Source organism: Rhinopithecus bieti, unplaced genomic scaffold (genome assembly GCF_001698545.2).
Source record: "Rhinopithecus bieti isolate Rb0 unplaced genomic scaffold, ASM169854v2 scaffold_5719, whole genome shotgun sequence".
Lineage (NCBI taxonomy): Eukaryota > Metazoa > Chordata > Mammalia > Primates > Cercopithecidae > Rhinopithecus > Rhinopithecus bieti.
The window spans coordinates 288,377-301,359 of record NW_016804850.1 but is presented as its reverse complement, the minus strand read 5'-3'; the positions used below and the strand labels follow the sequence as shown (position 1 = coordinate 301,359).

The 12,983-nt window shown below is 40.2% G+C and overlaps 1 protein-coding gene across 4 annotated transcripts in view; it reads right to left on the bottom strand.

Moving 5' to 3' along the window:
* Window positions 1–12,983, bottom strand: part of MUSK (muscle associated receptor tyrosine kinase) — a 130,333-nt gene that overhangs the window by 45,319 nt on the left and 72,031 nt on the right. For all 4 annotated transcript variants that reach the window (XM_017870708.1, XM_017870709.1, XM_017870710.1 and 1 more), the window contains one exon: window positions 1,260–1,419. In XM_017870708.1, coding sequence (XP_017726197.1) covers window positions 1,260–1,419 — 160 coding nt within the window. The remainder of the gene's footprint in view (window positions 1–1,259; window positions 1,420–12,983) is intronic.

Sequence of the window (12,983 nt, the reverse complement as noted above, 5' to 3'; positions counted from 1 at the left end):
TTTCTGGGAGAAATAATTTCACATCTGTGGAAATTCTAGAATAACTGAAATGATGTCTGAAGACATGGTAGGCAGAGATATCACTGGGGGAGAAAGGAGAGGGAGCCTTAATTTTGAAGTCTTCCTTTTCCTTCACAGGCATGTCCCAGAGGGCCAGCTTTGTCCAGTGCTCCTTATCATTTATCTGTGGCTTTTATTCACCTCATATTACAAATCACAGACATTAATGGAAAGTTCCCCATCAGATCAAAGAGGTGGTACTGTAATAAGAAACAGCAGGCTGTGGGGAGTTGGCCCTAGGCACAAGCTCTATCCATGCTTGCCTTATATGTCAGGCCAAGCACCTCTCTCCTGACCCTTGAGCCATAGGCACGCTATGAATCTAATATGCCTGGCATTTCCTGATACAGGGATTATTTCCATCTCTAGGTATTCTATAAATGTTCTCAGAAGCCTTTGGGACATTTACATTTTAAAAATAAACCTTTAGAACTCAACACAAATATCCTAGAAATCCGTGTGTCAGCCTTTTTCTTGAAAACACCTGTAAGTCCTGCTGTGGCTTGCTGAAGCAGGAAAGGGAAAGACCACAAGGATCATGCTCATAGGTAAAAATGCCCGCAAGAAATAGCCATGTAGAAATTGGCATGACCATGTTGAAAGTCTGCCAACTTTTTCCATGAGAGCTTTGGAAAGTTTGATCAACCAAGAGAGAAAATGAAGAGTGGGGAAAAGGAAAGGAAATTAAAGAAAGAAAAGGAAAAGAGGGAGGGAGGGAAGGGAAGAGGGAGGAAGGAAGGGAGGGAGGGAGGAAAGGAGGGAGAAAAGGAGCGAGGGAGGAAGGAAGGGAGAGGACGAAGGGAAGGAAGGGAAGAAAGGGAGGGAGGGAGGAAGGAAGGAAGGAAGTTAGGGAGGGAGGGAGGGAAGGGGTGAAGGAGGAAGGCAGGAAGGAAAGAGAAATGGAGAAAAGGAAAAAAGATAAGAAAAATGGAAAGAAAGGAAGGAAGGAAAAAGTGAGTTTCTGGAAGCTGTTACCTATCACTTGGGCAGGTATTGAGGATTTAGTTTTTCAGGCAGCAAATCTGCCAAAATCCATATCTAGGTTACCTCTGGAGTATCCCCATGGAGGAGGAAATAGCCCAAATGCAACTGAAATAAGAGATAAAAGAAAAGGGAGATTTTCTCCAATGCTGGATATTGTAGAATAGTATCAACTCTCCCCTCTCCTGAAACAATGCAAATGTAAAGGGGCATCCTACCTGCTATGCTGATGGTGGCTGCAGCCTTGGCAGTACTGAACTTCTCCCCATGCTTATTGGTAGCTATGCATGTGTAGAGTCCTGGCTTGGTGATAAACAGCTGCAGTCTTGAGTCAATCACTCGGTCTTTCACACTCTCTTGAATGGACCCAGAAGAAACCTGATGGAGTAAAGGAAAATAAAAGATAGAACTCAGTCAAGGATTTCCTACTATAGTACGTCAGTAGATTTGAAGGGAAAAGCATTAAGATTATGATCAAGTGCATGTGGTACACTGCAAAAATAGCCAAAAGATTTTCCCTCCCTATGCCCATGCCCTTGCAATGTGACTTTGTAGCTCTTCCCTCAAGAAGTAGCATTTTTCTCCATAATTTGAATCTAGATTAGCCTTGTGATGTATTTTAGAATGAATAAGCAGAAACTAAAGTTCTTGCACATTGTGGCTTGCTCTCTGTTTATGGAACCTGGGGCTATAAACAAGCAAGAGCCAGCATGCTATAAGATGAAACACACATGGCCCGTTTATCCCCACTGCCTCAGGTGGGAACCAACAACAACCATCCAAAGTATGCATAAGGCTATTCTAAACCAACTAGCACCCTTTCAACCTGTCAATCACAGGAACTTGACCAGCCAAGATCAGGCAGTCCTGCCTAGAAGCAAAACCAAATCAGCAAAACCAGCCAGTTGAACCACAGACTTGTGAGCACTAATAGCTATTGGTTTAAGTCACTAAGCTTTCGGCTGATTTGTTATACAGCCATAGATAACCAATACAAGGTATGAATGATATACAGTGTGGATCCTCCAATATATGTCTTCAATGTCCTGCAGATGACAGTTAAGTATGAGAGGTTGCAGACTTGAGGACTTATTTTCATAACTCCTGTTCAGTTCCCCATAAATGCATGTCAGATAGGTGGATGGTTATCAAGAAAAATGGTTGTGAAGCCAAGTCTGTCTTCGAGGCATGACATACATAATACATATATAATACCTCAAGGTCACTGAAAACATCCTTAGTAGGAAAGAGAAGCAGTTTTTAAACTGCCTGACCTCCCTCCTCCTGGACTTCATCCAGGTGTTGAAATAGTTCAGCAAAGAGACCAACACGTTAGGAGGTTCATGCAGGAGGTACTACTTAAACCAGAAAATCAAATGTCCTTAAAGAGCCAACATATCAATGCAATATTGACACACAATTAACAGCTTAATTTATACAAATGCATATATATTAGTCAACATTACTTCAGCTCCATAGGAAAGATAGCTGCCTGGCACATTTTACAAGGTTGCATAGTTAGAATTTGCATCCTAGTGTGTCTGACACCAAAGCCTATGCTTTTAATCATTATGTTACAGTGCCTTCCCTAGTCCTAGAAGAGAGAACAAATGAGAAGTCATTAGAAAACAGGAGTAACAATTACCTTAACAAATCAACCAACCATGAACAAAATATGTATCTGACAAATGTCATTGTTAAGGTGGTGGCATTTTTTTAAATGGTGGTTCTTTTTTCATTGTTTTCTTGAGCACAGTACCACTTTTTCAATAACTAATATTTAATTAACACTACTTAGAAGAGAGAAACATGATGCCAATTTGAGGGACACTGGAGTGAAATGACAATTAAGGAATCAGCTGGTGTTATGCCTTGACTTTATCTTAAAGGAGTGGAGGTACATCCTATGTTGGCCTGAGCGTGGCTGCTTGGCTGAAAGAGATTCTTCTGTCCAATATTAGGGAATGAGGCTGAGAATGAGACATTTTGGAGCCAATTATTTTATTGCATTGCATGAGAGAGGATTTTCACAGTTTGACTAGCCAGGAAGAAGAAAGCTCTGAGGTAAGGCCAGCTTTCTTCCTAGCTGCCAGGTGGCTGGCTATCCCTGGCACCATGCACTGTGTAGCTATCCTACGCAGTGAACGTTTGTCAAACTAGCTTTTTATTCTTTACCTTCACTGCTGGTCTCAATTCTTATGATAAAAACTGGCTTATGTGAGTATCAATTTACCTTAACTGGGAATCTTTCCAGATCAGATCAAGTATTGAGGCATTTTCCCCAGATAAGCAACCTAGACTCTATGAGAAATTTACAAAGTGAAGAGAAAAATATTTTTAAGAGACATGTACTCAGTTGGAATTGAAACTAAACTCATCATTATCATATTTATCAGGAGTGGAATGTCTCATTATATGAGTATCCAAGTTAGATCAAGGGGACTGAAAATATTTGGACTTGACTGAATTTTAATACAAAGCAATAATGAGAAAAAAATGCTAAAGACCCCAAGCCTCTATGCTCAATCAACAGACTTTTGTTATTTTGTATTTTATTTTGTTTATATCTCTTTCCAGTTTAGATAAGCAAAAGCAGAGCAGTTTGCAAAATCCTTTGCAAAGATAGTTCCCTCCTGCAAGAAGCAGGAATGCGCAATGCCTCAGAGACAACTTTGAAGCAAGAAATCTCCCCAAATGTTGCCCTAAGTCCCACTGTTTTCATGTTCACACCTAAGAAAGTCATTCTTAAACACCTCCTCAAGGTCACTGAAAACATCCTTAGTAGGAAAGAGAAGCAGTTTTTAAGCTGCCTGACCTCTCTGCTTCTGGACTTCATCCAGGTGTTGAAATAGTTCAGCAAAGAGACCAACATGTTAGGAGGTTCATGCCGGAGTACGAAGTGGCTCCTGAATGCTTTCCCCCCTGCTTCCAGAGGCCTTGCTTGATTCAGTTTGTGACTCACGCACAGCAGGCCCTGTTAGTCATAGTTTGAGTTTGTTTTTCTTTCTTAATGGATCGTTCTGATCAACAGTTTAGTATTTTGATGATCTGAAAATAAAAACAAATCCCTCTGCCCTCCATTTTGATATTTTTTCGTGCCTCAGGTTTCAAAAATCAAAGGGGTGAGTCCAGATTAGTACTGTGAGCTTTTACCAAGGTATGCCTAAGCAAAACAGAGTACTTAATTGAGGTGACTATGTCTGGTAGTTACAGGAAATACATTATTTTCTCCAAGTCACTCAGGCATATGGACCTGAGGGAGCTGGAAAAACAGCTCCCTGCTCTGGGTGTGATGTTCTCTCTTTCTGAGTTAGCCATAACTATGTGAGGAGATGGACCTGTTAATTTGCTTGACTATAGTAATCATGTCACGGTATATGTTTATCTAAACATCATGTTTTACACCTTAAATGTATATAATAAGAATCATAATAAAACTTTTTTTTCTAAAAAGAAGCAGTAGGATAGGAAGCTCTATTAAATAGGCATAATAATTCGTACCTGACATAATGTGTGTAAAAACTCTTTGAAGGTGATAGAGCAGTTATAGACCCGTGGACTACTTCTTAATGTATCATTAATATATTACTAATGCTGTCTTGAGAGAATCTACCCCCAGCTATGGATAATCTGATAATTTTATGATTTGACCTTAGCTAGCGAAGACCTCTGAAAGGTATTCTGGCCTCAATGGCCCTGTCTTGCAGATAGTTCCAGCTGGCTGGGAATACCCTGTGGAACTGTTAGAATGTGGCCCAGCAGGGTGCGGTGGCTCATGCCTGTAATCCCAGCACTTTGGAAGACCAAGGCGGGCAGATCACAAGGTTAGGAGATCAAGACCATCTTGGCTACCATGGTGAAACCCCGTCTCTACCAAAAATACAAAAAATTAGCTGGACTTAGCAGCACCTGCCTGTAGTTCTAACTACTCGAGACGCTGAGGCAGGAGAATCGCTTGAACCCAGGAGCCGGAGGTTGCAGTGAGCTGAGATGGTGCCACTGCACTCCAGCCTGGTGACAGAGCAAGACTCCATCTTGGGAAAAAAAAAAAAAAAAAAAAAAAAGAATGTGGCCCAGTAGGGTTCATGTTTATGCAGTTGTAATAATGTCTGTTTATGAATCATAGAAAAAGGGATAATAAACCAAGAGACATTTCCATAGTTCTTCTGATTAACATAGCCAGAAATATTAGCCTCTTTCAAACTGGCTGCTGAATTATTCCACATAAGACTTGTTACATGTAATTATTTTGGTTTACACAGGTAGTAAGATAAAAGGATTTCACAGGTCATGTATTTTTAACCAAAACTACTGCCTCTTAAAAATATGTCTAAATATAGATAAGTCTCCCTTTAAGAAAATTCTAAAAGACAACCTAGGTGATTTGGCTGTTTATTTTATAAAATTCTTCTAATAAGTAAAATTATTCAACTTCTGAAATATTTTAGAAATTATATTTATTGGACAAAGCAAGAGGGACATGAAATTTTTCTATATTAGTTGCAAGCCAAAATAACAGAGATATATTACTGGTATAACTTTAAATAAATCTGGTTATAAAAATACAAATAATTTTCTTTTTAAAAAGCAAGCTGTGCTCCCTCCATGCCAACCACTATTTCCAAGATTGTAAAACAAAAGGAATATTACTATTTACTCTGAATTTCATCTGTGAATTCAGATTTCCACAAAAAAATGCTTGGTATTTCCATAGGAGGAAAGCAAGACAGTTTCTAATCACTCTGGGACACGTTGCTGGACTTTCTCTTGCTCTTTGGCTCTAACTGTTTAGGGTTTTGGTTTACTGGCAGGTTCACAGCAGGGAAGAAAGAGAGCACTCGCTTCTTTCAGAGTACCCATTGTACTGAGTAGCGTGCTATGGCATTAGTTTACTAACTTGTAGTGAGTGAAGAGCCGCAATTCAAACTCTGTTTTATTCTGTGCCAAATATCTCCCAGCTCCGCGTTCGTCTTTGTTCAGTCCACCAAACATGGTATCAGGACTATAGGATTCTCTGTGTTTTCCTCCATGGGATTTCTGGTTTGCTACTTTTACAACCTGAAATGCCTGACATTGCCTTCATGTCCTGTGATTTGCGTCAATGTGGACAGTCATCTTGATTTCCTTTTAGACTTGGGTAGAATTACCAAGAACTAAACTTGGCTCTAAGGGCAGCACACACTCTCTGACCGTAAGAACTGCGGATGTACTTTTGCTTTCTTCCTGGATGAAAGTCATTTTGTTTGTTTTATTCCTGTTTTAGAATCTGAGGTGATAAATCTATTTTGCCTTTCACTTTTTGTGAGTCACATGTTGAATGAATAAGTTTGGGTCTCAATAAGGCCGCACCTATCTTAAACTATCCTACTCTTGTTATTCCTGAACTTCGACAGAGAATAATCATTTAACTTCCAGTTCTAACCTCATATGAGTCTTTTGAGAATACTGGAAACTTAAAAAGTATACACTTTTCCATTTTCTTTATTACTATTTTTTACATAGACAAATTAGTGAAGTTATATTGTCAGTCTCCCAATTTGATTTTATTTATTTACTTTTTGAGATGGAGTCTTGCTCTCTTGTCCAGACTGGAGTGCAATGGCGTGATTTTGGCTCACTGCAATCTCTGCCTCCCGGATTCAAGTGATTCTCCTGCCTCAGCCTCCCAAGTAGCTGGGACTACAGGAACATGCCACCACCCCTGGCTAATTTTTTTGTATTTTTAGTAGATATGAGGTTTTCACCGTGTTAGCCAGGATGGTCTTGATCTCCTGACCTCATCATAATCCTCCCACCTCGGCCCCCAAAGTGCTGGGATTATAGGAGTGAGCTACCACGCCCGGTCCAGTCTTCCAATTTTCTTAGGATGTCTTTATACTCCCTTGACAGGCTTAAGACTGTAGCAGTTTCCACAGAAGAGCCAAAAAACACATTGACAAACAAGAATCAAATTTTAAATGACACTTGAAATGTTCTTAGTGAGGTAAAGAACAGGGACTCCAAGTTACTTTATTGTAACTGGACAAAATTAGAGAATATTAGCCCTGATGTCTCTAATTATACCATTAGAGATCATCTTTGACAGTCATCTGACATCTGTGTTAGTGTAGATATGAGAAAATCAGTGTCTGAGTGGTAAATGGACCCCAAAATCACATTAACTAAAGAGGGGCATTTACAACCCCAGTCTTCCAGCTCCCCATCTAATTCTCATTCTACCATGCCTCAAGTTACAAGCTGGAAAAGCATGTTCATTTGCTTATGTACTGTCTTTGAAGGGATGTAGGATAGACAGATAAAATGGAACAATTTTATTAAAAATTACGAGAAAAATGATTTTGTTCAAGTAACAGAAAAGAAACTTCAGCGAAAACAGTAGTGAAAATGACAATAATAAATGAATTCTACGCCTTGGAGGGTGCCATTGCCATAAGACATTCTTTGTTATTGGGTTAGTCATAGAATTTGTTTTGTTTCGTTTTCCTGTTTTACAACATCGAACTAAAATTTCACACATTAACACATTTTGTTCTCCACATCCTTCTCTCCCATCCCCTTCTTCCCTTTCTTGTCTTGTGTCCTAGTTCTCAACTTTCAGGGCTGCAGCCAATCAATCTTAGCGCACCCTGCTTTAGAGAGACAATGGTAGTGCCAGGTGCAAGTAAAGAGCAAAGTATTATTCTTTGAGACTCCTTTTTAAAAAAAAAAAAATTAGACTTTTAATTTTTTAGGTTATTGGTGATATAACTCACAAACAGAAATTGTACATATTTAAGGCGAACAAGGTGATGTTTTGGTATACATATATATTATGAAATGATCACTGCAATCAAGCTAGTGAACTATCACCTCACATGGTTACCTTTGTGTGTGTGTTTGAGAACACTTAGGATCTACCCTCTTAGCAAATTTCAATTGTGCAATACAGTGTTGTTAACTGTAGTCCCCATATTGTACATTACATCTCCAGTACTTATTCATCTTGCATGGCTGAAACTTTGTACCCTTTGATGATCATCTCTCCATCCTCCCATCACTGACAGCCACTATTCTATTCTGTGCTTCTATGAGTTCAACTCTTAGATTCCACATATAAGTGAGATCATTTGGTATTTGCCTTTTAGTATCTGGCTTATTTCACTTAGCTTAATGTTCTCGAGGTTATCCATGTCGAGACGCCTTTGAATAAGGGTTCAGGTCTGCGAAACTTCACTCCCAGTCTTCTGAACACTCTTCCCTTCTATCTTTCTGAAACTGTAAGTTGTTTAACTTTATTTAAAAGCGGTATACAAATTCACGTGTTACATGGAGATGCCTCGGGGTTACTATTCTTTCATGCCGCGAAATTCTTCTAAAGCCTACATTATGCCAAGCCCTAGTGACGGGATAACTTCCTGGTTTAAGGCTATCTGTTTTTTTATTTTTTGTTTAGTTCCAGAGTATTTGTCTTAGTTTTAGTCACTGTTATTTAATTTAGAGGAGGAAACCTTATGATGATCTACAAAAGAGAGGAATAAAAACTAGGAATAAGAATTGTGTTATGAAAAAATCATTCTGGGATTTCTGGTGCTCATCATTGTAGGCACAGAGACACCAGAAGTGCACACACAAGGAGAGAAAGCCCTGTGAGAATACAGGGAGATAACCATGTGAAGCCATCTGCAAGCCAGGAAGAGAGGCCTTATCAGAAACCAACCTGAGAGCACCTTGACTTTGGGCTTCCAGCCATTAGAACCGTAGGAAAAAGAATTCTGTTGTTTAAGACACCCAATCTGTGGGATTCTATTATGGCAGCCATAACATACTAATATAATCCTAGAGAAGAGAAAGTCAGGAAAATATGAAATAGTTCAAGTCCCTGAAGGAATGTGCCTTGGATTGGGTAGAAATTATATTTAATATCATTTGAATTATACCATAAGGTTTTGCCTTCTTTAAGAAGAAGTCCCCCATTTTCTTGTTGTGATGCTTGTATTAAACACAATTTGGGATGATGTGGATATTAAAGTGTCCCGATTTGGGACACTTCTTTGACCTCCAAATGGTACCATTAAAATATTGTAATATGATAATATATGTTCACTACAGCCAAGATACCAAAAAGTTGGATAGCCTATCCTGGAGGAAACGAAAACTGAAAATAGCCATCAGTTAGATGAGTTATCAAGGTTTGGGTTGTTTAGTCATATTGAAAGCCATTCTCAGTCCACCCAAAGGACTGGGTTGGACATACACCCATCTCCTTAAGGCATAAAATTATCCTCCATGGGACCACCTGGAGAGTTATATATGTGTTTTACTGCTGTGCAGTAAAAACTTGAAGGGCTAACGCAGTGGACTCGAGGTGCTCAAACCCCCAAAGAAAGATCTGGCCTTTGGCTCCTGAGAGATGACCTCTGACCCTTGGAATATCCTGTGTACTAAGAGTATCTTTGTATATCTGAGATTTTGGGCAATGCCAGATAGTTTATGATAGTAATGTGAATGATAGTGAATACTTGGGATCCTAGGCCACGTTGTATTAGTTTGACCTTTAAAGGGGCTGGAAACTAGCTAAGACTAGTTATGTAAGCACTTCACGTCTATGTAACTGAGCTCCAGTAAAAACTCTGGACACCAAGGTTAGGGTGAGCCTCCTTGGTTGACAGTACTTCATGCATGATGTCACACATTGCTGCTGGGAGAATGAAGTGCTATCCGTGCAACTTCACTAGAAGAGGAAAACTGATTCCTCTGTGCTGATTTTAATCTGTATCATCTTCCTGCAATAAACCATAATCATAAGTATAACAGCTTTTCTAAAATCTGTGAGTCCTTCTAATGAATCATCAAACATGAATGTGATCTTGGGGACTCCAACACCCTTGCAATTTGGAGACACAGTAGACAAGTATGTAATTCTCACCTGCAAAATCTAAAGACTGTCTGGCAGCTCCAATGGAAGGAACAAAGAAGAGAGAGAGTCTAGCAGTCTGGGCTTCCAGAGTTTGTCAATAAAAAGGTTGTACAGAAGATCTGATTGGGAGTCATTTTCAATCCTCCCAAGATGACTTTCTGGGGAACTGATTAGACCCCAACACAGAGAGACTTTCTATCAACTAGCAGACTGGGGACTTGCTAATGTGGCCAAAAATGGCTGGCCTGAGAAAATGCATCACTGCTATCATCTTAATGTTCCCTGATTTCTGAAGAATCATGAATATGTCTATGAGGGTAAGAGTCAGTTTTAAATAGCTGGCAGGCACAGAAGGTATAAAGCCAACTTACAAGTGTGTCAGTTGAATTAGAGCTCTCCTGCACCAGTTATTGCTCCTCCCTACCTCCCACCCAACCCTTTTGGGGTCATAAATAGCAGGCAGAAGAATGAGTGAGCATGAGGTAAGAAGCCAACTGCAATTTTTTCTTACGTGAAAGTTAACCTGAAATATCCCTGAGAACGGAGGAACTGTGAATGCCATTGGATGCTTTGGTTATTACTTAGGACTAGACACTTAAATAACTAAGTTGGGACAATGTTAATGATTTAAAATCAACTAATAGTAACCAGAAAAATCACAGAGCCTGCTTAAGGTAGGCTTAAATAGTAGCAAAAGAACTTGCTCTGCTGAATATTTTAAAATGACAAAGAAAATAATAAGATTGTGTTACATGCAAGTTATGTTCATTAACACCAGAGTTACAGTAATAATAATCTTAGCTCACATGTTTAACTCTCGTTTATGGACCTGAAATCCTAAAAGAGAAATCAAATATAAAATTAAGAAAAATAAATATATAGAAAGATGGTATTATAATCAAAGAATCGGACATTTCCAGCAAATTCTGGAAGATAAAGAGAAGTGATTGGATAGATAGAAAAATTAACATCAACTAAGTAGCTGAAACCTAGCGCAAAAGAAGAGATTTATTGAGAGGAGAATGGATACATTTTCCCTGTAAAGTCATGGAAAATTTCAAACTTCAGATAGCATGGGGCTGTAAGCAGGAGCCAACTTTAAGAAAGTCAGCAAAGTAATTGAAGAACTCTGGGAGCTATTGTGTATGCATATGGCACCAGTCTGAGGCATCTACCTGTGAGATAGAGATTGTGAATGAGATTTTCCGTTGTGAGTTCCTATAGTTGACAATCATGGTGGACACTAGAGCTTGACAATAACCTGACAGATAAAAAGGGGCCCCCTATTTCCTCCACAAACATATGTAGAGCATAAAGAAGAGAAAGATTGAAGTTTTGAAAGAAATTCATTTAATTGGAATCTACATAGAAAGAATGTGGAGAAAAGAGAAGCAGTAATTATTGGTATAGTAGAGGAAAATGTCTCTGAGTATAAGAGAGACTTGCATCTCAACTTTCTCACCTCAAGTTCTGTATCAAAGGAAACTATGTAAACTTGCCAGTCTGTTCTATGAGGTTGGAAAAATAGTAACCAAACCTGATCATCATAGCCTACTAAAAGACAAAATCATTTGTATTATTGAAAATAGATGTAAATAATCCTGAAAAACATGCAGAAAATTGAAACAGCACAATTAAAAAATTAAACAAGGCTGGGCACGGTGGCTCATGCCTGTAATCCTAGCACTTTGAGAGGCCGAGGTGGGTAGATCACGAGGTCAGGAGATTGAGACCATCCTGGTTAACATGGTGAAACCCCATCTCTACTAAAAATACAAAAAATTAGCCAGGTGTGGTGGCAGGCGCCTGTAGTCCCAGCTACTCGGGAGGCTGAGGCAGGAGAATGGCGTGAACCCGGGAGGCAGAGCTTGCAGTGAGCTGAGATCACGCCACTGCACTACAGCCTGGGTGACAGAGCGATACTCCATCTCAAAAAAAAAAAAAATTAAACAAAAAAGCTATGTATTCAGAAATGAAAGAATGGTTCAGCATAAGGGAAACTTTGCAGTTTAAAGTGAAAAATGACATGATCATCAAAAAGTGGATGTAATTGATGATGAAGTGTTTTATTGATTTTAAAATACATTTATGTTAAAAAATAATTATCAAATTAAGAATAAAAATAAATTTTCTGGCCGGGCGCGGTGGCTCAAGCCTGTAATCCCAGCACTTTGGGAGGCCGAGACGGGCGGATCACGAGGTCAGGAGATCGAGACCATCCTGGCCAACACAATGAAACCCCGTCTCTACTAAAATACAAAAAACTAGCCGAGTGAGGTGGCGGGCGCCTGTAGTCCCAGCTACTTGGGAGGCTGAGGCAGGAGAATGGCATGAACCTGGGAGGCGGAGCTTACAGTGAGCTGAGATGCGGCCACTGCACTCCAGCCCGGGCGACAGAGCAAGACTCCGTCTCAAAAGAAAAAAATAAAAATAAAAAAAAATAAATTCTCTTAACCTCATAAAGAGTATCAGAAGCTAGGAGAGGGAGAGCAAGATGGCCGAATAGGAACAGCTCCAGTCTCCAACTCCCAGCGCTAGCGACACAGAAGACCGGTGATTTCTGCATTTTCGACTGAGGTACTAGGGTCATCTCACTGGGGAGTGCTGGACAATCGGTGCTGGTCAGCTACTGCAGCCCGACCAGCGAGAGCTGAAGTAGGGCGAGGCATCACCTCACCTGGGAAGCGCAAGGGGGAAGGGAATCCCTTTTCCTAGCCAGGGGAACTGAGACACACAACACCTGGAGAATCAGGTAACTCCCACCCCAATATTGCGCTTTAAGCAAACAGGCACACCAGGAGAATATATCCCACACCTGAATGGGAGGGTCCCACGCCCACGGAGCCTCCCTCATTGCTAACACAGCAGTCTGCGATCTAACCGAAATGGCAGCAGCGAGGCTGGGGGAGGGGCGCCTGCCATTGCTGAGGCTGAAGCAGGTAAACAAAGCCGCTGGGAAGCTCGAACTGGGTGGAGCTCACAGCAGCTCAAGGAAACCTGCCTGTCTCTGTAGACTCCACCTCTGGGGACAGGGCACAGCTAAAAA